The 27,924-nt window shown below is 40.2% G+C and overlaps 1 protein-coding gene and 2 long non-coding RNA genes across 4 annotated transcripts in view; 2 read left to right on the top strand and 1 right to left on the bottom strand.

Annotated features, from left to right (window-relative positions):
• Nucleotides 1-1,754, top strand: part of FMO4 (flavin containing dimethylaniline monoxygenase 4) — a 34,004-nt gene extending 32,250 nt beyond the window's left edge. Inside the window, 1 exon segment of the mRNA XM_007165302.3 lies at nucleotides 1-1,754. Within this exon segment, the coding sequence (XP_007165364.2) occupies nucleotides 1-75 (75 nt within the window). The 3' untranslated portion in view covers nucleotides 76-1,754.
• A 3,323-nt stretch (nucleotides 1,755-5,077) lies between these two features.
• Nucleotides 5,078-27,924, bottom strand: part of LOC130708636 (uncharacterized) — a 73,161-nt gene continuing 50,314 nt past the window's right edge. The window contains exon 3 of the long non-coding RNA XR_009008922.1: nucleotides 5,078-5,475. This is a non-coding gene — a long non-coding RNA (uncharacterized LOC130708636). The remainder of the gene's footprint in view (nucleotides 5,476-27,924) is intronic.
• On the top strand, nucleotides 22,428-27,226 carry LOC103016816 (uncharacterized). Of its 2 annotated transcripts, none has more exons than XR_449573.2 (3): nucleotides 22,428-22,933; nucleotides 23,087-23,193; nucleotides 26,545-27,226. It is a non-coding gene; the product is annotated as an uncharacterized LOC103016816 (long non-coding RNA). The 2 variants fall into 2 exon arrangements; XR_003623051.2 differs by having other exon boundaries at nucleotides 26,989-27,226.

The following is a 27,924-nucleotide window of genomic DNA, read 5'->3' on the forward strand; positions in this document are numbered from 1 at the left end:
TTTTTTTTGAAATTGGTGCCAGAAAAACTATGGGACAGAATTTCTCCTTACTTAATAAGTATTTGGCGAGGATAAATCTGCTTGGTTATGAGGGTTGTACCAAGTCATATTAATTCTATTCCCAAATATCTTGTGTTTTTCACTTCTCCTTTCCATCATAACTGTTATCATCCAAGGTTAGGTCTAATCATCTCTTATCTGAATTATTGTACTATCTTTCTCTCTAGTCTCAGTATCCCTTTTTTTTTGCCTCCTTTACCTAAGCAATTATTCTAAAATAAAAAATATTGTCATTGTTTCCATCAAGATCCTGGCAGGAATAAGACAGAACTCAAATTAGGTAATTTAATATAAAGATTATGTCAAGTGGTTTGGGCAGAGTGTAGGGAAATCATAAGTAGAATGAAATTCTGCCAGACTTGTACAGTGAGGTGCTTCTACCACCCGTAGGCCTAATGACGCAAGGGGAGAAAACAATTATGAATGAGAGAGAGGGAGAGAGAGAGAGAGAGAGATTATGTAGAGAGGGCCACCTCTCAAGAACTATGACCTCTAGCTGACCAATGAAGGCAGTCCATGGTGACCCCAAAAGTACTAGGGAAATTAATTGCCGAATCTTAGGCTCTTCCCTCCCGCTGATCATCTGCCCATGCTCCCCAGTGGCCTAACCCAACCAAAATTTAGAGGGCAAGGTTACTGACTATTGTGGATTTAACTGCACCCCCCCCCAACCAAAAGATATATTCAAGTCGTAACCCCTGGTATCTGTGAATGTGACCTTACTTGGAAGTAGGATCTTTGCAAATGTATATAAGTTAAGATGAGATCATACTGAAGTAGGGTGAGCTAGATCCAATATAAAAAGGGGATCCTTATAAAAAGAGGATAAGACACACAGAGACACAGTCACAGTGGAGAATGCCATGTGAAGACAGGCAGAGATTGGAGTGCTGTATCTACAAACTAAGGATCGCCAAGCAAGCAAACACTGGAAGGTAAGAGAGAGGCACAGATCAGATTCTCCCTCAAAAGCTCCAGAGGGAGCAACCCTGCCAACAATTCCAGACTCCTAGCCTCCAGAACTGTGAAAGAATAAGCCACCCATTCTGTGGTACTTTGCTATAGCAGTCTTAGGTTACCAATACACCAACTGATGTTTTCCGTGGAGGTGAGCCTCCTAAGCCACAGAGCAAAGCAGAGATGATGGGGAGTGTGTAGGAAAAGGCAACCAGAAAGGATCCAGAGCAGACATGTTGCTTTCCAATGTAAAAATCCTTCAAAGTTTGTCCCTTGATTAGAGATAATAAATTCCTTAGCCTGGAAGAGGAGACTCTTCATGACCAGAGTCCCTTTGCCCAGGTCACCAGAATCCTGTCCTACAGCTACCCCTCCACTTCAAACCCTGCCCTCTAGTACTACCAGACTATGGACTCTGCTGTACCTCCTCACTTTGGCACAAGCTGTTGCCTCTTCCAGCCCCTCAAATCCATACCTGACTGTCTTTCTTGAGAGAGCTTGATCATCTCCCTCTGTGAAGCCTTCCCTGAATCCCCAAAGCAGAGTTGACTGCCCCTTCGTAATGATTGTGCCTCATGTACTACTCTGCCATTGTTCTGTTCTTACTATAGTATAATTTTCTTTTTGTGTCTGTCTCCTAATGAATGGTGAGTTCTTGAGAGGAACCATGTCCTGTTCAGCTAAAACACGGCCTGATAAAAAGACTGCAAAATAAATACGTGATGACTGAACGGTGACCTCACTGGCTGACATTCCTTGTCTCTCCTCTTCTACCCACATTCTTTTCTTCTGCCAACTTGATAAATTACCTCAGATTACCTCAGCTCTGCAAATGAACAAGGACAGTCCACCAACACCTATTTTACAGACAGTCTATGTGGCAATCAGAATAAATAAAACTAACTAATCCATAACTGGGAGCCAGGTGTACTGGTTGAAAGTGCTAACTCTAGAATTCAACCTGGATTATAATCCCAGCTCTGCCATTAGCTGTAAGGATGTGGCCGAGTTACTTAGCCTCTCTGAGCCTTAAGTGTCCTCAGCTGGAAAATGAGGAGAAAAGAACAGTATCACCCACCTCAAAAGTAAACAAGTGAGACAATATAGGGTGTTACTTACACAGTAAATTACCTATTAACAGCTGAGGAGTCTGAGGACATTTTTAATTCTCTGAATTAAAGGATTTGAAAACGATTGCCTGTTGCCTAATCAGAGAGTATGGCCTTTGCTCTCTGTGGATTGTCTGGTAGCACTTTCAAACTAGGATCACTCTTTTGTCCTTGTGCCCCACCCCCACCCAAACCTTGAGGTCTGTTGCCACCACCATCACTGCCACTATCACTGCACCACCCTCATGCTTCTCAGATGGACCTTTCAGGATGCAGCAAGCAAATAATAGCGAAGGAAGAATTATTCTCAATCATTAAGAGTGGATCTCCTGTCAGAAGAACCTAGGGGCAAGACGGGAATAAAGATGCAGACCTACTAGAGAACGGACTTGAGGATACAGGGAGGGGGAAGGGTAAACTGGGACAAAGTGAGAGAGTGGCATGGACATATATACACCACCAAACGTAAAATAGATAGCTAGTGGGAAGCAGCTGCATAGCACAGGGAGATCAGCTCGGTGCTTTGTGACCACCTAGAGGGGTGGGATAGGGAGGGTGGGAGGGAGGGAGATGCAAGGGGGAAGAGATATGGGGACATATGTACATGTATAACTGATTCACTTTGTTATAAAGCAGAAACTGACACACCATTGTAAAGCAATTATACTCTAATAAAGATGTTAAAAAAATAATAATAAAAAAAAAAGAGTGGACCTCCTGGGCTTCCCTGGTGGCGCAGTGGTTGAGAGTCTGCCTGCCAATGCAGGGGACGCGGGTTCGAGCCCTGGTCTGGGAAGATCCCACATGCCGCGGAGCAACTGGGCCCGTGAGCCACAATTACTGAGCCTGCGCGTCTGGAGCCTGTGCTCCGCAACAAGAGAGGCCACGATAGTGAGAGGCCCGCGCACCGCGATGAAGAGTGGCCCCCATTTGCCGCAACTAGGGAAAGCCCTCGCACAGGAACGAAGACCCAACACAGCCAAAAATAAATAAATAAATAAATAAATAAAGAGTGGACCTCCTGATATAACTTGTTGACGTGCCTCTAGGTTTTTATTGGCAACAACCCCCAGTCAGAGAAGCACCTAATTCCAAATCTTCAAAACCAACTAAAGCTGACCAACAGGAGCAGTGTTGCTGGAGGATGGAGGAAACAAGAAGTGCCCACCAGGGCTTCCCTGGTGGCGCAGTGGTTGGGAGTCTGCCTGCTAATGCAGGGGACGCGGGTTCGAGCCCTGGTCTGGGAAGATCCCACATGCCGCAGAGCGGCTGGGCCCGTGAGCCACAATTACTGAGCCTGCGCGTCTGGAGCTGTGCTCCGCAACAGGAGGGGCCGCGATGGTGAGAGGCCCACGCACCGTGATGAGGAGTGGCCCCCGCTTGCCACAACTAGAGAAGGCCCTAGCACAGAAACGAAGACCCAACATAGCAATCAATCAATCAATCAATTAATCAATAAAAAAAATAAATCTTTAAAGAAGTGCCCACCAAACTGAGAAGGCATCTTGAGACTGAAAAATAAGGCAGGCAGCTCCATATAATCAATGGATCAGTTTATTATAGGGTAACTTACTCACAGGGTGGGATCTGAATCAGGCAGACAACGATCTGGAAGCATTCACAGCTGCACTCCATACCACCAAGGGGCCTTTGGAACAATTTTATAGTTTACCTAGGGTTATGGGGGGGTACGTGCTTAGATAAAGGACATGCATTCCTAAGCTAAGATTTATGAACAGGTTAACTAGTCTCATGAGCACCAGAATATGTAAGGGAAGGTTTTCATTATTGTTTGGGGACTAACGGAGCATAGAGGCCACCTGGTCCTAGTGATTATTAAACAATATCTATTAACTACAAAGCCCTTGACAACCGAGAAGTGATTCACTGCACAGTACAGTCCTGGGTAGGGTCAGTGAAAGGACAGGAGAAATTGTAAGGGCCCAAGATGACACCAGTTCTGGCTAACAGCCATACACGTATCATATTTAAGCTATCTATACCCAAGTTCTTGAAGGAGAAAACAAAACTTAGATGTCTTTATTACCTCATTATTTTTAGTGTTGCTATCTTTTTCCATGTAGTGATCTTTAGATGAGAAATCAAAGACTCATAGAAGTTAAGTAATTTGCCCTGATTCACACAGCAAGTAGAGGCAGAACAGGGATTTGAACCCATATAGATGTAACGCTAAAGCCCAGGCTGCCTCACTAGTTGCCTTGGGAAGCAACTCCTCTATTTGCCGCTTACCACCTCAATTTGCTTGTCGATGAAGTCCAAAGCTGGACACCTCCTCCTCCAGGAAGCCTTTGTCTTCCTGCTGTTTTCCTTCCTCTACACCTTGAATAGACTTCTAAACATTGTCCCAGTTCTCAAAGAACAAGTGATACCAGGAAAAGGCTACTGCGTAGGAATCATTTTAACTGGGAATCAAATTTTCATGGTAAATAGTTGGGGAAATATCAGGTTTTATCAAGATATCAACTTGAGGGGCTTCCCTGGTGCACAGTGGTTGGGAATCTGCCTGCCAATGCAGGGGACACAGGTTCGATCCCTGGTCCGGGAAGATCCCACATGTCGCAGAGCAACTTAACCTGTGTGCCACAACTACTGAGCCTGCGTTCTAGAGTCCACGAGCCACAACTACTGAGCCTATGTGCCACAACTACTGAAGCCCGCGTGCCTAGAGCCCATGCTCCACAACAAGAGAAGCCACCACAATGAGAAGCCCGTGCACCGCAATGAAGAGTAGCCCCTGCTCGCCGCAACTAGAGAAAGCCTGTGCACAGCAACGAAGACCCGACGCAGCCAAAAATAAATAAATAAATTTATAAAAAAGAAAAAAGATATCAACTTGAGAAATGAAATAGATTATGAAAGTGTTTGCTTTGTCTTTTATTGAAATTTTAATTATAATTGCAACTATGTACGAATGGGAATTACCTCATTATCTGAAAATTTACATAACAGCAAATAAAATATCCTCCACCTCATACATTCTCATAACAGTGTACATGGAATTTAATTTCAGGAATCCTCAAATCCTGATAGTGGAGATACTGGGATCTGCTTTAAGAAACTCAGCCCAGCTCTAGTCTGACCATTCCCGATCAAGTATTTCTGATCAGATCTCACACACAGGGAAGGACCGACCAATCAAGTGACTGACCTGTTGTGCTGCAGTTCAATGGGAGAGGTTGGAAAATCCAGCTAGGGCTCTGACTTGGGCCTTTAAAATGGTCACGGTTCCAGGTGACGCTGAAAGAGTCTCCCTCAGAAGGGGCAGCAAGGATTCTCTCCATCTCCTCGGTTGAGAATGAAACACAGGTCCCAAGGATGATTCATAATCCTATAACATTTAGAAATACTATTAAAGTCATTTTATCTTCTATCACTTATCATATAATTCAGTTTTTAAACATAAAATTATAATTTAAATGAACACTACAGTATTGAGAAGCATTATGAGGCAAACCACATTTCACAAGTTCTTTCAAGGAAATTAAAAATAAACCAGCTATAAAAGTCTCTTGTTCAACAATAAAATGTGTTCAAAGCTCAGCATTACAATTAGATACTTCTGTTATGCAATTTCTGAAGATTTATCTCTCCAAAAGGAAATCTTTCAAGTGAACGGGGGAAGTCACTTTTAAAAAAGGACTAAGCTTCAGAGATTGCATTTTCTAGTTGAATAACAGTATGTACATATAATAACTTAAGATGAAATAAATAAGCTCAAAAACATTATTTTCTTGGACTCTTCTTATGCATACAAGTTCTAACACCCTCTCCACATTGAGCTCACTATAGCTCTTCAAGCCAACTCTTTGAGTCTCCATGGGAGTAGTAATCAGAGCACCTACCATTCACTCTGTAGGACAGAAACAGAACTATATTCACACCCATACATCCATTACATTCATTTGACCTCACTTTACTTGTACCAGGCAATCTGGCCTCCCTCAGCCACCCTCAGTTAACTTTCAGGTACCTGGCAGGTGAAAAACAGGCAAACAATCAGATGGAATGGTTCACTGGCAGCAGCCAAAACAATAACAGACAAAAGCAGAAAAGAGGAGCAACCAAGAAGGAAGAAAAAGAGAGGCAGGAGCTCCAACCAGAACAGCAGAGTTCTCTAGAGTGGTGTGGGAGAATTAAACCACTCCCAATAACCTTTATTGGCATTTTTGGAAATTTTGAGTTTTATTTTGTTTATTTTTTATACAGCAGGTTCTCATTAGTTATTCATTTTATACATATTAGTGTAAACATGTCAATCCCAATCTCCCAATTCATCCCACCACCACCACCACCCCCCACTTTCCCCCCTTGGTGTCCATATGCTTGTTCTCTACATCTGTGTCTCTTTTTCTGCCCTGCAAACCAGTTCATCTGTACCATTTTTCTAGATTGCACATATATGCATTAATATAAAATATTTGTTTTTCTCTTTCTGACTTACTTCACTCTGTATGACAGTCTCTAGATCCATCCACGTCTCTACAAATGACCGAATTTTGTTCCTTTTTATGGCTGAGTAATATTCCATTGTATATATGTACCACAACTTCTTTATCCATTCGTTGGTCGATGGGCATTTAGGTTGCTTCCGTGTCCTGGCTATTGTAAATAGTGCTGCAATGAACAGTGGGGTGCATGTGTCTTTTTGAATTATGGTTTTCTCTGGGTATATGCCCAGTAGTAGGATTGCTGGGTCATATGGTAATTCTATTTTTAGTTTTTTAAGGAACCTCCATACTGTTCTCCATAGTGGCTGTATCAATTTGCATTCCCACCAACAGTGCAAGAGTGTTCCCTTTTCTCCACACCCTCTCTAGCATTTGTTGTTTGTAGATTTTCTGATGATGCCCATTCTAACTGGTGTGAGGTGATACCTCATTGTTGTTTTGATTTGCATTTCTCTAATAATTAGTGATGTTGAGCAGCTTTTCATGTGCTTCTTGGACATCTCTATGTCTTCTTTGGAGAAATGTCTATTTAGGTCTTCTGCCCATTTTTTGATTGGGTTGTTTGTTTTTTTTAATACTGAGCTGCATGAGCTGTTTATATATTTTGGAAATTAATCCTTTGTCCATTGATTCCTTTGCAAATATTTTCTCCCATTCTGACGGTTGTCCTTTTGTCTTGTTTGTAGTTTCCTTTGCTTTGCAAAAGGTTTTAAGTTTCATTAGGTCCCATTTGTTTATTTTTGTTTTCATTTCCATTACTCTAGGAGGTGGGTCACAAAAGATCTTGCCGTGATTTATGTCAAAGAGTATTCTTCCTATGTTTTCCTCTAAGAGTTTTATAGTGTCCATTCTCACATTTAGTTCTCTAATCCATTTTGAGTTTATTTTTGTGTATGGTGTTAGAGAGTGTTCTAATTTCATTCTTTTCCATGTAGCTGTCCAGTTTTCCCAGCACCACTTATTGAAGAGACTGTCTTTTCTCCATTGTATATCCTTGCCTCCTTTGTCATAGATTAGTTGACCATAGGTGCATGGCTTTATCTCTGGGCTTTCTATCCTGTTCCATTGATCTACATTTCTCTTTTTGTGCCAGTACCATATTGTCTTGATTACTGTAGCTTTGTAGTATAGTCTGAAGTCAGGGAGTCTGATTCCTCCAGCTCTGTTTATTTCCCTCAAGACTGTTTGGGCTATTCGGGGTCTTTTGCGTCACCATACAAATTTTAAGATTTTTTGTTCTAGTTCTGTAAAAAATGCCACTGGTCATTTAATAGGGATTGCACTGAATCTGTAGATTGCTTTGGGTAGTATAATCATTTTCACAATATTGATTCTTCCAATCCAAGAACGTGGTATATCTCTCCATCTGTTTGTGTCGTCTTTGATTTCTTTCATCAGTGTCTTGTCGTTTTCTGAGTACAGGGCTTTTATGTCCTTAGGTAGGTTTATTCCTAGGTAGTTCATTCTTTTTGTTGCAATGGTGAATGGGATTGTTTCCTTAATTTCTCTTTCTGGTATTTCGTTGTTACTGTATAGGAATGCAAGAGATTTCTGTGCATTAATTTTGTACCCTGCAACTTTACCAAATTCATTGATTAGCTCTAGTAGTTTTCTGGTGGCATCTTTAGGATTCTCTATGTATAGTATCATGTCATCTGCAAACAGTGACAGTTTTACTTCTTCTTTTCCAATTTCTATTCCTTTTGTTTCTTTTTCTTCTCTGATTGCCATGGCTAGGACTTCCAAAACTATGTTGAATAAGAGTGGTGAGAGTGAACATCCTTGTCTTGTTCCTGATCTTAGAGAAAATGTTTTCAGTTTTTCACCATTGAGAATGATGTTTGCTGTGGGTTTGTTATATATGACCTTTATTATGTTCGGGTAGGTTCCTTCTATGCCCACTTTCTGGAGAGTTTTGATCATAAATGGGTGTTGAATTTTGTCAAAAGGTTTTTCTGCATCTATTGAGATTATCTTATGTTAATATGGTGTATCACATTGATTGATTTGCATATATTGAAGAATCCTTGCATCCCTGGGACAAATCCCACTTGATCATGGTATATGATCCTTTTAATGTGTTGTTGGATTCTGTCTGCTAATGTTTTGTTGAGGATTTTTCCATCTATATTCATGAGTGATATTGGTCTGTAATTTTCTTTTTTTGTAGTATCTTTGTCTGGTTTTGGTATCAGGTGATGGTGGTCTCATAGAATGAGTTTGGAAGAGTTCCTTCCTCTGCAACATTTTGGAAGAGTTTGAGAAAGATGGGTGTTACCTCTTCTCTAAATGTTTGATAGAATTCACCTGTGAAGCCATCTGGTCCTGGACTTTTGTTTGTTGGAAGATTTTTAATCCCAGTTTCAATTTCATTACTTGTGATTGGTCTGTTCATATTTTCTATTTCTTCCTGGTTCAGTCTTGGAAGGTTATACCTTTCTAAGAATTTGTCCATTTCTTCCAGGTCGTCATAGTGTTGCTTGTAGTAGTCTCTTATGATGCTTTGTATTTCTGCGGTGTAACTTCTCCTTTTTCATTTCTAATTTTATTGATTTGAGTCCTCTCCCTCTTTTTCTCGATGAGTCTGGCTAAATGTTTATCGGTTTTGTTTATCTTCTCAAAGAACCAGCTTTTAGTTTTATTGATCTTTGCTATTGTTTTCTTTGTTTCTATTTCAATTATTTCTGCTCTGAACTTTATGATTTCTTTCCTTCTACTAACTTTGGGTTTTATTTGTTCTTCTTTCTCTAGTTCCTTTAGGTGTAAGATTAAATTGTTTACTTGAGATTTTTCTTGTTTCTTGAGGTAGGCTTGTAATGCCATAAGCTTCTCTCTTAGAACTGCTTTTGCTGCATCCCATAGGTTTTGGATCGTCGTGTATTCATTGTAATTTGTCTCTAGGTATTTTTTGATTTCCTCTTTGATTTCTTCAATGATCTCTTGGCTATTTAGTAACGTGTTATTTAGCATCCATGTGTTTGTGTTTTTTACGTTTTTTTCCCTGTAATCTCATAGTGTTGTGGTCGGAAAAGATGCTTGATATGATTTCAATTTTCTTAAACTTACTGAGGCTTGATTTGTGACCCAAGATGTGATCTATCCTGGGAAATGGTCCATGTGCATTTGAGAAGAAAGTGAAATCTGCTGTTTTTGGATGGAATGTCCTATAAATATCAATTAAATCTATCTGGTCTATTGTGTCATTAAAAGCTTGTGTTTCCTTATTAATTTTCTGTCTGGATGATCTGTCCATTGGTGTAAGTGAGGTGTTAAATTCCCCCACTATTATTGTGTTACCGTTGATTTCTTCTTTTATAGCGGTTAGCAGTTTCCTTATGTATTGAGGTGCTCCTATGTTGGGTGCATATATATTTATAATTGTTATATCTTCTTCTTGGATTGATCCCTTAATCATTATGTAGTGTCCTTCCTTGTCTCTTGTAACATTCTTTGTTTTAAAGTCTATTTTATCTGATATGAGTATTGCTACTCCAGCTTTCTTTTGATTTACATTTGCATGGAGTATCTTTTTCCATCCCCTCACTTTCAGTCTGTATGTGTCCCTAGGTCTGAAGTGGGTCTCTTGTAGACAGCATGTATATGGGTCTTGTTTTTGTATCCATTCAGTGAGCCTGTGTCTTTTGGTTGGAACATTTAATCCATTCACGTTTAAGGTAATTATTGATATGTATGTTCCTATTATCATTTTCTTAATTGTTTAGGGTTTGTTTTTGTAGGTCCTTTTCTTCTCTTGTGTTTCCCCCTTAGAGAAGTTGCTTTAGCATTTGTTGTAGAGCTGGTTTGGTGGTGCTGAATTCTCTTAGCTTTTGCTTGTCTGTAAAACTTTTGATTTCTCCATTGAATCTGAATGAGATCCTTGCTGGGCAGAGTAATCTTGGTTGTAGGTTCTTCCCTTTCATGACTTTAAGTATATCATGTCACTCCCTTCTGGCTTGTAGAGTTTCTGCTGAGAAATCAGCTGTTAACCTTATGGGAGTTCCCTTGCATGTTATTTGTCATTCTTCCCTTGCTGCTTTCAATAATTTTTCTTTGTATTTAATTTTTGCCAATTTGATTACTATGTATCTCGGCGTGTTTCTCCTTGAGTTTATCCTATATAGGACTCTCTGCGCTTCCTAGACTTGAGTGGCTATTTCCTTTCCCATGTTAGGGAAGTTTTTGACTATAATGTCTTCAAATATTTTCTCGGGTCCTTTCTCTCTCTCTTCTCCTTCTGGGGCCCCTGTAATGGGAATGTTGTTGTGTTTAATGTTGTCCCAGATGACTCTTAGGCTGTCTTCATTTGTTTTCATTCTTTTTTCTTTATTCTGTTCCGCAGCAGTGAATTCCACCATTCTGTCTTTCAGGTCACTTATCCGTTCTTCTGCCTCAGTTATTCTGCTATTGATTCCTTCTAGTGTATTTTTCATTTCAGTTATTGTATCATTCGTCTCTGTTTGTTTGTTCTTTAATTCTTCTAGGTGTTTGTTCCTTAATTCTTCTAGGTCTTTGTTCTTTAATTCTTCTAGGTCTTTGTTAAACATTTCTTGCATGTTCTCGATCTTTGCCTCCATTCTTTTTCCAAGGTCCTGGATCATCTTCACTATCATTATTCTGAATTCTTTTTCTGGAAGTTTGCCTATATCTCCACTTCATTTAGTTTTTTTTTCTGGGGTTTTATCTTGTTCCTTCATCTGGTACAAAGTCCTCTGCCTTTTCATTTTGTCTACCTTTCTGTGAATGTCCACTCCCAATAACCTTTGAGAACACCACTAACTTGAAAGACAGAAAACTAGTCAACCACAGTAAAACAGCTTTCTGGGTCCAATCAGCCAATGGTGCCCGAGTCTCTCCAGCAGTGGTTTGGGAGGAACACACTGAATTACAGCCTGGATTGTACTCAAGCCTAAATCATCTTTTTTTTTTTTTTTTTTTGGTTGGGGGGTGTTTTGTTTTTTGGCCTCGCTGCATGGCTTGTGGGATGTTAGTTCCCTGACCAGGGGTCAAACCCTGGCCCTGGCAGTGAAAGCACTGAGTCCTAACCCCTGGGCCCTCAGGGAATTCCTGGATTAAATCATCTTTTGCCTTTTGAGAGGAAATTTGGTTTCTGGAAGCAGCTAAAAATCATTTAGAACTCAATATGGGTGTATGAGATGTAAAGACAAACTGAGAAATTTCATTTTGATTGAAAACAAAACATGATATAAATAATGAATCTGATTTGCCTTTGTGATTCCAAACAATGTGTCTGAAAAATGGAGAAAGAGCAAAAGAATGAAGAATGAAAACCTAAAAAGTGACCAGAACAGGAAGCTTTTATACTTTTTAGACACAGAAAAAATAAATTTGTGAAGAGTTGACAAGGCAGAGGGGTTTGGGCTAGGGGTAGTAAATGGTGAAAAAGTAACCAGGAAGACAAGGGTTAGTTTGACATGGTTTGTAAGGTTTCTCAGCCCCAAATTTCCTATTTATGGTGATAAGAACGTCTTCCTTCCTCCTGGTACAGGGAGGGTACCTTTCACATGGAAGTTTTATGATCTGTGTCGGGGAGAACTTGGGGTTGGGGGGTGTCATAGTGACTTTCCTGCTCCTGCTGTTGTCTCAAACTCTTTCAGCTTAAGATATTCAATATGCCAAGGTGCCATATTTTGGGGTCGCGTGCCCTGAACTCTGTCATCACATTTTGTGCCACACATTAGTTAGAACACCACAGGTACACAGGATAGAATGAAAGTTTCCTGCTCACACTTCTTAAGAAAAATCACACAAAACACAGTAATGAGGCCAAGATGATACCTGCCTGCCCTTTCACTGTCACACTGAAGCATTGTTTAACAATCCTCTCAAGGATTATTTTATTTTCTAAGAGAAGTTACCATTTCCTGAATTTTCTATTTACTATTTCTTTAATATTTCTTTATTATTTATTTTTTTATTTTGGCTGCACCAGGTCTTAGTTGCAGCATGTGGGCTTCTTAGTTGCGGCCTGTGGGATCTAGTTCCCTCACCAGGGATCGAACCTGGGCCCCCTGCATTGGAAGGTGAAGTCTTAACCACTGGACCACCAGGGAAGTCCCCTCGATTTACTGTTAATTAGGGACTCAGATTCTGTGAAGTTATGTTAACTTATAGATTTATGTCCAATAAAGTTACAAATGATTTCTCTCTAGTAGAAGAGATAATCCCAAAGGTTGTAGTCTAATGCCCTGTTAAACATGAATCAGTTTTGTTTCTAACCTAGATAATTTATTCTAACCATTCTTTATTAAACTGCCTATAAATACTCAGTTCCTTAAATGCTCTTTGAACCGGCTTTACATACTGATTCCCTCACTAATTAATGAGACGATTAAATCTTTGACATGGGTTCAGTTTATGTTTGCAAAAAAGAGTTATGTTTTTAACTTCTGAAAATCACACTTTCACACTCTAGAAGTGAGTGAACCATTTACAAGAACTCATCTAAATAAGTCTTTTTCACAGTGAAATCTGGTAAGAAGTGCTTTCTTGGCACCTGCTACTGCTTAAGTCGTGAGCAGCACGATATGAGGGAAAGGACGTGGACTTCAAAGCCAGATAGACCTGGGTTCAAATATGAACATGTCCACGTTCTAGCTCAACAATCTGGGGAAATTTGCTCTTTTTCTCTAAGTTCTACTCTATGTCCATGAAATGAGAATAAATATTTCCTCTACAAAAGGTTATTGTGAGTGTTAAATAAAATAATACATCCAGCATTTAATATAGTGTCTGAGTCCTAGTAGGTGATTAGTACATACATAACCTTCCCCTTCTCCCAAGGGGATGCTGGCAAATGTCTAAAGAAAGTGCAGTGTTTGTAGATTCTCACAGTGTAAACACCCCCACCATGGCGATTTCAACCCATCAACCTGAACACAGAATTGGAAATATACATCCAATTGCCCCTCGTACCCCTGTTCTCCACCTCTGTAATTCCTCCTCCTCTTTCATAGCTCAACTCAAACACCTCTTCATCAGGGGAGATGCCCTGATCCCCAGGTTAGGTCAAGTCTCCTATTATTTTTTCTTATAGTATTGTGTGCCTTTGCTTCAGAACCCTTCTCACAATTTGTAATTACACATTTATAACCATTAGTTAATTAACCTTTATCACATCCATTAGAGTGTAAGTGCCAGAAAGACAGATACCATATCTGTTTTGCCCTCCATTATGTCCCCAGCACCTAGCTCAAATCTGGTACAAAAAAAGGGCTCAATAAATATATGTTGAATTAATCAAGCAACCAAACAACTGAAGATGGATAGGTGGATGGGTGGATAGACGGATGGATGGAACTGAATTTTTGTCCCTCGTCCAAATTGTACATAGTTACTTCCCCTCTAATTTGTGCTCAGCCCCCCTCTGAATACTTTTGCACAGAGTTGCTCAAATCAGTCCTCTTGGGAAGTAAAGCATTTTCTGATGGTTAGAGAGCTGCAGTATGGTGGCAAACTTCCTGAATGGCAGTCATCTGACTACCTGACACCTCTGTAATTGAGACAGTTCTCCAGAGTCCACTTTGGAACTTGAGTCCACATCCAATTTCCTTCTCTTCTGCATATGTTTCCATAAAAAGAAAAAATTAATAAATAGAAACCTCAGTTAAATAGATTTGGGAAACCAGGAAGGGGAGCTCTCTTGTCCTTAGCAGAGCCCAACAGGAAGAAGAAAGACTCTTCTTTCCTGGTAAGGACTCAGCCAATGAAAAGCCATGGACTGTTTTTTACTAAAGCCCTCCCAGCTTCCTTTTCCCCACTATAAAAGTGTTCTCCTTCCCTTGCCATGTGGGAACTTTCACACGGCTTGCTATGGTTGCAGACCTGGAATTGCCATTTTCTGCTGACCCTAACAAACTCATCTTTGCTGGAGAAATATCTGGCAGTCTATTTGCTTTAGGTCAACATTTCTTACCACTACTCATACATAATGCCTTCTATCCAAGTTTCAGATTAAGATCAACATTTACTCAGCTTGACTCTTCCAGATAAATAATTTTCATTCATAACTAGAAGTATTTTTCCATATTCAGAATTATCTTCTCCGCTATTCAAAGGCAGCTTGGTTAAACTAAGTAGACTATCCCTCAAGAAAAGAAACATCCATTCTGAAGTATTTTCTAGTATGTTGTATAAAAAATAAGTCTTATTAAAACTTCTGGTTAAACATGGCAGATAGAACACGTGATTATTTTTATTTAATCTCTTTAAAACAACAGTAAAGGGGGAAAAAGACAACAACAGATGGGCAATGTCATCACATTTTCAGTAGATAAAAAGCAAATGGAAGGTAAGTAACTGGCTAACAAAGTAGAGAAAGTTTACAGCCTAAATTAACATAGACATAAATATCATAAAAAGCCACAGAACCTTAGGAAAGCTCAGGATCTAGAGGCATCCAGCAGGGCAAAGGGCAGGGATGGGGCAACTAGATAAAACCAGGAGAGTTAAAGTCTCCATTCTGAAGGATGAGCCACAGATCCCTTCTCCCTGCCCTGCATCCAGAATATCAGCAGCCAGGCATAAGAGTGGCACTTCTCTGGAAAATCTGATTGGCTCTACAGAAAAACTTCTGGATTCTAACTTTTAGGGGACCCCAGCAAAAAAAGTGGAGAGCCTAAAATCCCAGCCTGATTACGTCATGATCAATCCTACTGGCAGAAAATTCCTGCACAAGCATACAAAGTCACAAATCAACAGTTTGTCACTGTGCTCTGAAATGTGAACAAAAAGACAAGGGTCAACATATGTTTCAGGAAATCATCTCATACAGAAGGCAGGGACCAAAACAAACACAGAAGAAAAGAAGTTGGAGGAATAAAAATAATGCGTGAATTAACATCCAAAGAATTATAATTCAGGGAATTAATGTCAAAAGAATTATAATACAGTGGTTAGGACTCGGTGCTCTCACTGCTGAGGGTGTGGGTTCAATCCCTGGTCAGGGAACTAACATCCCACAAGCCGCACGGCACAGCCAAAAACAAACAAACAAAAAAGAATTATAATTCATGTCCTCTGAGAGATAAAAGATAGTGTTGGGCCCATAAAACAAGAACAGAATATTATTGTAAGAGGAACAATAGAATAAGAAAGAGCTTGTAGAAATCAAAAAAAAAAAAATGAATGGAAGATAAAGTTCAGGAATTCTCACAGAAAGTGGGACCAAAAAATAAAATGATGGGCTTCCCTGGTGGCGCAGTGGTTGAGAATCTGCCTGCCAATGCTGGGGGCACGGGTTCGAGCCCTGGTCTGGGAGGATCCCACATGCCGCGGAGCAACTAGGCCCGTGAGCCACAACTACTGAGCCTGCGCGTCTGGAGCCTGTGCTCCACAACGGGAGAGGCCGCGACAGTGAGAGGCCCGCGCACCGCAATGAAGAGTGGCCCCTGCTTGCCGCAACTAGAGAAAGCCCTTGCACAGAAACGAAGACCCAACACAGCCAAAAATAAAAATAAATAAATAAAAAAAAATAAAATGATGGACAATACCAAAGCAAAGCAAATTTAAGGACCCATCTAGGAAATTTAACATCTGAATAGCAGGACTTTCAGAAGAAGAGAGTAAGCATGATAAAATTATTGTAGGGAAGCAAAATTTGCCAGCCCAAGATGTATCTCTTTGGCATGAGGATTATTTTAGGTTGATTATTTTTAAGAAACAGAAGTCTCAGGAAGTCTTTCTTTTTACCTCCCCCTTAGTTGCCTAAAGAATAGATAAAGGGTCTGTTCCTGGAATAGCGCTATTACCAGAGATGTCTACAAAAAATATGGGCTAGGTGTGCTGGGGGAGACTTGGCAGGACCTAGAGATCAGAGGCCACTCTGTGTCCCATTGTCTCTGTATGGCCCAGCAAACACCTGTTTACCAAACATTTTCTTTTCCATCTCCATGTGAATTGCCTTCCTCCCTTTTAAAGTCCCAAACTACTACCCCAATATCCTGTTTGGTCTTCAGCTGAAGATGGTATTTAATGTGAGGGTTTCAGCCATTTTGGTGAGTTACTCAGTTTTCCTGGGTCTCTCCCATGTATATGTTATTAAACTTTTGTTTGATTTTCTTCTGTTAATCTGTCTCACGTCAGTTTAATTCTCAGACCAGCCAGGAGAACCTAAAGGAGTAGAGGAAATCCACGCCCTGCCTCCGCCAACTGAAGACTCAGTGGAAATGCCCACTGAGCATGCAGCACAATGAATGAAAAAAGCCTCAAAGTGAGGCATGGTGAAGTTGTTTTAGACACGTGAGGTTTGAGCAGTTGTTACAAATACCAGTGAAAATATCACATAAATAGTTCGATACAGGAGTCCAGAGCTCAGGGGAGAAGTCAGGGTTGTGATGAAAATTAGAATGCATTAGCTTGTAAAAAGTATTTGAAGCCAAAACATTGAATAAAATAACCTACGGAGAGTTAAATAGAAAAGGAGGGGGGGGGGGGACTTCCCTGGTGGTGCAGTGGTTGAGAATCCGCCAGCCAGTGCAGGGGACAAGGGTTCAAACCCTGGTCCGGGAAGATCCCACATGCCGTGGAGCAACTAAGCCCTTGAGCCACAACTACTGAGCCTGTGCTCTAGAGCCCATGTCCCACAACTACTGAAGCCCGTATGTGAGCACGTGCTCCACAACAAGAGAAGCCACCGCAATGAGAAGCCCGCGCACCACACCTAAGAGTAGCCCCCCGCTCACCGCAACTAGAGAAAGCCTGCGCGTAGCCAAAAATAAATAAATTAATTAATTAATTAATTAATTTTAAAAAAGAAAAAGAAAAAGGAGAGAGGGGGAAAGGAGAAACAGAAAAGAGAGAAGGGAAGAGACTAGGGCTCAGAGCAGAGTCCTGCAGAGGAGATAAATGCTATGTCTCAGGGAACCGGAGAAAAGAGTACTTCAGAAGGTGAACAAGGTCAACTGTATCAAAGGCAACCAGGATGGAGGGAAATAGGAGTACAGAGGAGATTTGATTGTTGGATTTACTGAGTTGGACAGCACAAGTGACCTTAGTAAGAACTGCACACCTTTTAGAAGCATTAATTTTTTCAAGGAGTCTAGTGGGATAGAGAAAGATGTGGGAAAACATAGGCAGAACACTCTATGACATAAATCACAGCAAGATCCTTCTTGACCCAGCTCCTAGAGAAATGGAAATAAGAACACAAATAAACAAATGGGACCTAATGAAACTTAAAAGCTTTTGCACAGCAAAGGAAACCATAAACAAGACCAAAAGACAACCCTCAGAATGGGAGAAAATATTTGCAAATGAAGCAACTGACAAAGGATTAATCTCCAAGATTTACAAGCAGCTCATGCAGCTCAATAACAAAAAAACAAACAACCCAATCCAAAAATGCGCAGAAGACCTAAATAGACATTTCTCCAAAGAAGATATACAGATGGCCAACAGACACATGAAAGAATGCTCAACATCATTAATCATTAGAGAAATGCAAATCAAAACTACAATGAGGTATCATCTCACACCGGTCAGAATGGCCATCATCAAAAAATCTACAAACAATAAATGCTGGAGAGGGTGTGGAGAAAAGGGAACACTCTTGCACTGTTGGTGGGAATGTAAATTGATACAGCCACTATGGAGAACAGTATGGAGGTTCCTTAAAAATCTAAAAATAGAACTACCCTACGACCCAGCAATCCCACTACTGGGCATATACCCTGAGAAAACCATAATTCAAAAAGAGTCATGTACCAAAATGTTCATTGCAGCTCTATTTACAATAGCCAGGACATGGAAGCAACCTAAGTGTCCATCATCAGATGAATGGATAAAGAAGATGTGGCACATATATACAATGGAATATTACTCAGCCATAAAAAGAAATGAAATGGAGGTATTTGTAATGAGGTGGATGGAGTTAGAGTCTGTCATACAAAGTGAAGTAAGTCAGAAAGAGAAAAACAAATACAGTATGCTAACACATATATATGGAATCTAAGGAAAAAAAAAAAAAAAGACCATGAAGAACCTAGTGGCAAGATGGGAATAAAGACACAGACCTACTAAAGAATGGACTTGAGGATATGGGGAGGGGGAGGGGTGAGATGTGACAGGATGAGAGAGTGTCATGGACATATATACACTACCAAATGTAAAATAGATAGCTAGTGGGAAGCAGCCGCATAGCACAGGGAGTTCAGCTCGGTGCTTTGTGACCGCCTGGGGGGGTGGGATGGGGAGGGTGGGAGGGAGGGAGATGCGGGAGGGAGGAGATATGGGAACGTGTGTATATCTGTAGCTGATTCACTTTGTTATAAAGCAGAAACTAACACACCATTGTGAAGCAATTATACTTCAATAAAGATGTTTAAAAAAAAAGAAAGATGTGGGATATTAATAATTTAAGTGCCAAATAATGTAAAACACTGTTTTAGTATTAAAATAAATGTGGACAGTTTATGGAACAGAATACAGTATTTGCGTTAATTTTTGAGATAAATCAGGAGACTTCAAAGAAATTGGGCCATGTGAGGGCTTTGCTGCCATATGTTCCTTCTCTCCCAAACCTCACGGTAGTATTTTGCTCAGTGCCCAGGGCTGCCCAGACTTAGTAATATTAAAGTATTAATATTATACTTCTGTGGGAAACTTTGAGAAGTCCCACCCAAAACATGAATACATTAACAAAGAGCTCCCCCTTGTGACTCAATTTTTAGAGAAGCCTTCAAAAGCCACACTGCTATATTTAAAATAGATAACCAACAAGGACCTACTGTATAGCACAGGGAATGCTGCTCAATATTCTGTAATAACCTAAATGGGAAAAGAATTTGAGAATGAATAGATACATATATATTTATAACTGAATCATTTGCTGTACACCTGAAACTAACACAACATTGTTAATCAACTATGCTCCAATATAAAATAAAAATTCAAAAAAAAAAAAAAGAAAAGAATATTTGGGGTGAAATATAAAAAAGTCACATCTTTGGAAAAAACCAAAAAAAGCCACCCTTCGGGAGACAAGATTGATAAACAAGCCGGAGCACATTTGATGAATCCTCATGCAGCACTGACGGGTCCAACTCACATACTGCTAATCTTGGGCAGCCTCCTGTCACCACTGTAGGCTGTATTAATGTCTGCTAAGTATTTGAGGAAATTTTCCCGTAGAGCTTTCTGAGAAGTCATTTACTATGTTTACATTCAATTAAATGAATCATACGCCTGTTTTTCAGTGGGGGTCACAACAATGAAGGGATTGGACTAGATCAGTGGTTTTTAACTTCGCTGTTATCTACTTCAGGGGATCAAAGATAATTGAGTGGGAGGAAAAAAACTAAAGCATGGCATCCCCTCAACCCAATCCACACCGCTGCTTTTTTATCTGTTTTACATATTGGGGTACCCACTAATATTTTATTGAGGGAAAATTATACCCTGCTAAAAATTTAGAGGCCAGTCATTCCTACTAACTCTAATAGAAGAGGATTCTATGTGTAAATGTTATACTCGGTCATCTCACTCTCATCCCTGGTTCTGCATCCAAGTGGAGATGCCCAGGAGGTAGCCGGATATTCAGGTCTGAAGCACCTGAAGGACAGTGGGTTCTCATAAAAAAACAAGGGCTGGATAATATAGAACACTGCATTTCTGTGATAAATTCAGGAGGAGCACTTCTTATAATGTTGCTCTGTGTATTAAATGATGTTATACGTCACTAAAAGCAATTTTAGGAGGGACCAAAATAGCCAAGTACGAGTAAGCAGGTATCTGATATTCTGGAAGGACTACATATCCTTTAGAAATCTTCCCTGAATATTATTCCTCTCAGATGAGCTTTTGGCAATGGTTCAGCTCCCTACAGATACATGGCCAATTAAGGGAGTATCTCTCTGCACTTTGACAGTCAACTTTGCCAAAGTATATAGAAACATTTGCACAACTATGAGGACTCAAACCTCTATACCATAGAGCTTGCCTGCAATAACTTTAGCCTGAAAAAAATCCTATGCTCCAATATAAAATGAAAATGTTACCAATTGCCCAACTGGTAAAAAGAAAACTCAATGAAATATTTTAATTTTAATTTTAGCAGTGCACTTTGCAGTGAACCCTTCAAGATATTATAGTTGAAATATGTAATCCTGGGTAATTAAATGAATTAATCTGTTTGTTTATTTTATTTTATTTTTAAAGAATTGGTCTTTTTATTATTTTTTATTTTATTTATTTGTTTTTGGCTGTGTTGGGTCTTTGTTGCTGCGTGCGAGCTTTCTCCAGTTGTGGCGAGTTGGGACTACTCTTCGTTGCGGTGCATGTGCTTCTAATTGTGGTGGCTTCTCTTGCTGTGGAGCAGGTGTGAGGGCTTCCGTAGTTGTGGCATAAGGGCTCAGTAGTTGTGGCACACAGGCTTAGTTGCTCCACAGCATGCGGGATCTTCCTGGACCAGGGCTCAAACCTGTGTCCCCTGCATTGACAGGTGGATTCTTAACCACTGCGCCACCATGGAAGTCCCTGCTTGTTTATTTCATATGAATCAATTTAACATTAGAGCATACTTCCTGATACATAATGATATATAAAATAGGCATAGTGCCTGCCCTTTTAGAGCTTACATTCAAGTGGAAAGTTAGAAATTAAATCATCACAAGTAAATATGTGATTACAGACTGAAAAATGCTTTGAAGGAGCAGTCTAGTAAGAGAGAATGACAGAGTGACCTAATTTAAACTGTGAAGGGATTTTATCAGGGAATCTCTCTGAGGAAGTGACATTTAAACTAAGATGTAAAAGATTAGTAAAAGCTCTCCAGCGAGAGTGGAAGATTAAAGGTATCTCAGGCAGAGGACAGCAGTAGGAAGTCCTTGAGGCAGAAGATAGTACAGTGCTGCTGGAAATCAGTGAGCAAGGTAATTGGGCAGGGAGGCAAAACCAAACAAGCCAAGTAAAGCAAGACCTTATAGGCCATGAGAAGGGTGTCTGCTTTTACCAAGATAATTATTGTAAACAAAAAGTACCACAAAGGTTTTTTTAACAGCCTTATTAAGGTATAATTGACCTACCATACAATTAATCCATTGTAAGCCTACAGTTTGATGAGTTTTATTACATTTATACAATTGTGCAGTGGTCATTACAATCACCCAAAAAGTTCATTTGTGCCCATTTGCACCTATTTGTTCCCACCCCTACATGAGACAACAACTAATCTGATGTTGTTACTGAACCTAAATTTTGCACAGCAAAGCCAATCTACTGACGCAGGATTGTGGTGAAGGAAAGCACAACGTTATTGCAGGGGACCGAGCAAGGAGGGGCTTTTGTACCCAGGAGGGTCCCAAAGGGTCCTGCTCAGTTTCAGTGTCTGTCTCCACAGTTCTCTCTTCTTTAGAAATTTCATAAAAATAGAATCATATACTATATAGACTTTTGTGTCTGGCTTGTTTCATTTAGGACAATGTTCTTGAGATTCATCAATGTCATTGTAGTTTTGAAACAGGAAGGAAGGGTCATGGGACAACCTTTAAAAGAATGACATAGCCCGAGGACACGACATAAACTCATTAGAACCAAATAGGTCCAAGACGGCAGATGAGTCAACTTCCACTAGACCTTGAGCCACAGTACACACTCATTGTAACACATCAGCAAGCTAAATGACTCACCCACAGGTGCTATGACAGTTCCAAGGCCAACCACAAAGGTCAAAAAGTGGGTGGTGGCCCAATTCCTGGAAATCGCCGTCCCTTCCCCAAAATAGCTGGAACACTCCTCCCACTCATTAGCCTATGAAATTACCCACCCCTATAAAAACTGACAACCCCGTACCCTGGTGCCACTCTCACCTTCTGAGATGGCCAACACTCTGTGGAGTGTGTTTCTCTCTAAATAAATCCACTTCTTTTTTTTTTTTAATATTTTTCTTATTTATTTACTTATTTATTTTTAGCTGTGTTGGTCTTCGTTGCTGCACACAGGCTCTCTCCAGTTGCAGCAAGCGGGGGCTACTCTTCGTTGCTGTGCGCAGGCTTCTCATTGCAGTAGCTTCTCTTGTTGTGGAGCATGGGCTCTAGGCACGAGGGCTTCAGTAGTTGTGGCACGCGGGCTCAGTAGTTGTGGCTCACAGGCTCTAGATTGCAGGCTCAGTAGTTGTGGTGCACGGGCTTAGTTGCTCCACGGCATGTGGGATCTTCCCAGACCAGGGCTCGAACCCGTGTCCCTTGCATTGGAAGGCAGACTCTTAACAACTGTGCCACCACAGAAGTCCAATAAATCCACTTCTTACCTATAACTTTGTCTCTCACTGAATTCATTCTGCAATGAGACATCAAGAACCTGAGCTTCATTGAGTCCTGAGACCAGGTGTGTGATCTCAGTTAAAAGATCGTGGGTTCAAGTCCTAATCTGAGTTACAGTTTCAGTTTGTTCCTTTTTATTGCTGAGTAGCACTTGAAGGTGTGCACATAACACACATTTATCCATTCACCGGTCAATGGACATTTGGATTGTTTTCAGGTGGTGTCTATTATGAATATGGATGCTATTAACATTCATCTACAAGTCTTGGTGTGGACATTGTTTTATTTCTCTGGGGTAGAGAAGTGGAATTGCAAGGTCCTATGGTAAGTTCCTGTTTAACTTTTAAAGAAACTGCAAAGTGGCTGTGTGATTTTACATTCCCACCAGGAAAACATGAGACTTCCAGTTTCTTTATATCCTCATCAATACTTGTTATTGTCTGATGAAATAAAATCCATATTTTATAGCAAGATGAGAAAAATTTAAACATAAAATTTTTCTTTGCCATTTCAGCCACCTGCCTCCCCTTTAGTAGGTGTTGTGCCTCTGCATTAACCAGGACTCTTTAGGAGATAACATTCCTTCTTAATCTCAGCAAGGGTCAAAACTCCTTAGGAGATAACATTCCCTGATCTTAAGAGGCCACCGACTACTTTGTACCTGTAGATCTGAATTGTGCAAACTGTCAATAATACGTCATTTAATGTACAGGCCTCTGTCTCAAAAACTTATATAACTGTGCTTTGACCTTTAATGGGCACAACAGTCCTCAGCTTTCTGAAAGACTTCTTCCTGGGTTATTATCCTCAATTTGGCTCAAATAAAATTTTCCATTTCTTTCTTAGATCGACTGATTAATTTTTTCATGGACAGTCTGACTTTTTTATCTTATTTTAGTGGGTGTGTAATAGTATCTCTTTGTGGTTTTAATTTGCATTTCCCTAATGAATAATAATGTTGAGCATCTTTTTTATTTATTTTTAATTTAGCTGTAGTTGAGTTAAAATATTGTGTTAGTTTCAGGTATACAGCTTCAGATTCTTTTTCATTATTGGTTATTACAAGATATTGAATATAGTTTCCTGTGTTTTACTGTAAATCCTTGTTATTTGTCTATTTTATATATAACACTGTGTATCTGTTATTCCCATACTCCTAATTTATCTTTCTCCCTCCCCTTTCCCCTTTGGTAACCATAAGTTTCTTTTCTATGTCTGTGAATCTGCTTCTGTTTGTAAATTTGTATTATTTTTTTAGATTCCACATATAAGTGGTATCTTATAATATTTGCCTTTGTCTAACTTATTTCACTTAGTATAATAATCTCTAGGTCCATCCATGTTGCTGCAAATGGCAATATTTCATTCTTTTTATGGTGAGCGATATTCCATACCACATCTGTATCCATTCATCTGTCGATGGACATTTAGGTTGCTTCCATATCTTGGCTATTGTGAATAGTGCTGCTATGAACATTGGGGTGCATGTATCTTTTTGAATTATAGTTTTGTCTGGATATATTCCCAGGAGTGGGATTGCTGGCAACTCCATTTGTAGTTTTCTGAGGAACCTCCATACTGTTCTCCATAGTGGCTGCACCAATTTACATTAACAACAGTGTAGGAGGGTTCCCTTTTCTCCACACCCTCTCCAGCATTTGTTATTTGCAGACTTTTTTTTTTTTTGGCCATGCTGTGTAGCTTGCAGTATCTTAGTTCTCTGACCAGGGATCAAATCTATGCTCCCTGTAGTGGAAGCAGATGCACAGAGTCCTAACCACTGGACTGCCAGGGAATTCCCATTTGTAGACTTTAATGATGGCCATTCTGACCAGTGCGAGGTGGTACCTCACTGTAGTTTTGATTTGCATTTCTCTAATAAATAGCGATGTGGAGTATCTTTTCATGTGCCTGTTGGCAATCAGATATATTTTTTGTAATAGGGAAGAACAAGTCTGACTCCATATTGGATCTGTTTCTTTTACTTTAACTTTTGTATTCTATCGCCTTGCAGCAAGTTAATCCCTAAAGGAAGGTTGCCTATAGCTTAAAACATACGTTAGGATTCATCTCCAGGAACCCTGCCCCCATGCCTGAATGTTAAGCTAAAACACTTTTGTTTAGCTCACAGAAAATATCCTGACCAGACCCACCTGTAAATGGCTGCAGGAAAGAATATTAACACATCTCCTCTGGAGTCTGGTCAGAACCAGGAAATAACTGCAGTAGCTTATTGCCTTTTTTACTTTACCTCCTCACCTCCCCATCTCTGTACCGTAAAAGAAACTAGCACTGAAACCCAGGCAAGATGTTTCTTTAGAACATTGGTCTGCTATACAGATCTTGGTCTGCTGGTTTTCTGAATAAAGTCACTATTCCTCGCCCCAACACCCTATCTCTCCACTGATTGGCCTGTCATGTGATAGGCCATACAAGCTTGAACTCTGTAACATTGAAGGAGCAGGTGTTTTGGGTTTGGTTTTTTCATATTTATTTACTTATTTAATTATTTGGCTGTGCCAGGTCTTAGTTGTGGCATGCGGGCAGGATCTAGTTCCCTGACCAGAGATCAAACCTGGGTGCCCTGTATTGGAAGCATGGAGTCTTAACCACTGGACCACCAGGGAAGTCCTGGAGCAGGTGTTTTAATTCTGATTTTCTGGCATGAAAATAGATTCAATAGAGACACCATTTTCTGATACAGAGCAGATACGATAAAAATCAGATTTGAGAATGGGAAATTAGGCGTTCAGTTTAAGTACTTTTGAGATGTTTGTGAATTTTTATTCACAAAATTCACAAAAATTATTAAAATTATTATGAAAAATAAATTTAAAAGATAGATTCTTAGAAGTAAAATTGCTGGGCCAATAGATAAAACTGATAGACACTACCAAACACTTTTCAGTGTCCTTTCCCTCAAGCCCTTGCTAAATCTAGACAGTATCAATCTTTTTTTATTGGCCCTTTTATATAATGTCTATATCCTATACTTTAATTTATAAATCAAAATGAAAAACCAAATTTTGATTCACATTTCCCTGATTCTTGGTTGAACAACTGTGATATTATGATTTATAGGAAATATATATTTGGTCTCTCAGGGAAGAAGAAATTTTCCTCTACCTTTCTAGGTTTTTCTGGATGGTCTAAAAATTAAATTGACATGAGACACATTAACAGGAGAAAATCAAACAAAATTTAATAACATGTATACATGAGGTAGACCCAGAAAAACTGAGTAACTCGCTAAAGTGGCTGAAACCCTCACCTTAATACCATCCTCAGCTAAAGATAAAAGTGAATGTTGGGGGTGGTGGTTTGAGACCTCAAAGGGGAGGAAGACAACTGATATGGAGATGGAAACAGAGAATAATTTAACAAACTTTGTTAGGTTCCTCCGTGTCTACACACCAAGTTCATACTATAATTTTCTATGGTGATAGCTCTCTTCCTGGAAGAGGCCCTCTATCTAAATTCTTTAGACAGTTAGAGGAAAAGTCAGAATTTCTTCCTGAGTCTACTTGGTCTTGATTGTTTTCAATTTGAAATAATCTTCATGCCAAGGAGACATTTGGGTGTGGCAGATTTTGCTCCCCTACAGGTCATTCAGATGACCAAAATATATTTCTCATATAGTATATTTGGTCTTCATCCATGACTCCTGGCTCACAGGTGCCAAAACCCTTGGGATTTCCTGAGCAATAACTGGAAGCAACTTTTGTCATAATATTTGGTGTCCTGTCCTCAGTTCCTGAAACTGCTTCAGACCATGAAGGTGAAATGGGTGTCTTGTTACTCATAACAAGACCTTTTCCACCACAACTGGGTTTATGTTAACGTGGTTATTACCTGAAAACTGGGATCGCCTCTTGGTGGGTGTCAAGCCAAAAGACACAACTGTAAGTAGATAGGGTAGGGGGTCCCTGGAAAAAGAGAACCAGGCATGGCTTACTTGACATAAGAGAAGCCGTTTTTTGGCCTAAGCCATTTCGTGGTCTAAGCTTGACCACAATGCTCGCCCTTGAGCAGGTCTCAGTAATTAATGACCTTAAGGGAATGAAAGAATGCAGAAACAAAACTGTTACCAGGCAAGAGAAGTAACAAAATATATCTCAGTTTTGTTCCAAAGGTAAAGATTAGCCTGAAGTGCTCAACCAGCAGATCAACTGGAACCTAAGTGATGACGACGTTGACATTTTCTGACCCTCATGACTTCAGTCAACTAAAGCTTGGTCTCTGTGGACCTGTGCCCCAATTCTAAGCTGAATTCTCCTCTCTCAAGCCTCTTCATGAATATGCGTGTACGCTTAGCTTAAAACTTCCCCAGTTTTGCTGTTGGGGAGACATGGCTTTGGGAAAGATCCCCAGTGTTCTCTTTACCTGCTGCAAGTAATAAATCCTTCCTTCTTTCAATCTCTGGCTTGGTTTTGTCTTTTGACACCCACCAAGAGGCAAACGCAGGTTTTGGGTAACACAACCAAGCCAAAGAACAGGATAAGGAAGGATTTATTACTTGCATTAAGTAAGGAGAACACGAGGGATATTTCCCAAAGCAGCATCTGCTTTTTTCTTTTTCCACCACATCCCAGTTACTGAAAACCCTAAAGCCCACTTCAATCAGTCGGGAAGTGTAGGTGGTAGGTCCTACTGCAATCTTTTGAAGATTTAGAATCCTGAAGGCTGATCAGGGATGCATGATCATGAAAGGCCTCAGTGAGACAATCGGTGTCTCTCTTCCTAATTTTGACTCTCACTGGGGGTCCTGGTAACCTGAATTATTTGTAGAGGTGAAACCATGCACCTCAGATTGGGACTTGAACACACGTGCTGGGACTCGAACCCAGCCAAAACCCTGATTGGGATTTGAACCCCTGTGGCCAGGACTCAAATCCAGCCAAAACTCAGACTGGGACTCGAACCCACACGGCCGGGACTCGAACACGGCCAAAACCTACGGTCTTCCAACTGAGATCACACACCTGGTCTCAGGACTTAATGAAGCTCAAGCTCTTGATGTCTCATCACAGAAAGAATTCAGTGAGACACAAAGTG

This window comes from Balaenoptera acutorostrata, chromosome 1, assembly GCF_949987535.1.
Source record: "Balaenoptera acutorostrata chromosome 1, mBalAcu1.1, whole genome shotgun sequence".
NCBI lineage: Eukaryota > Metazoa > Chordata > Mammalia > Artiodactyla > Balaenopteridae > Balaenoptera > Balaenoptera acutorostrata.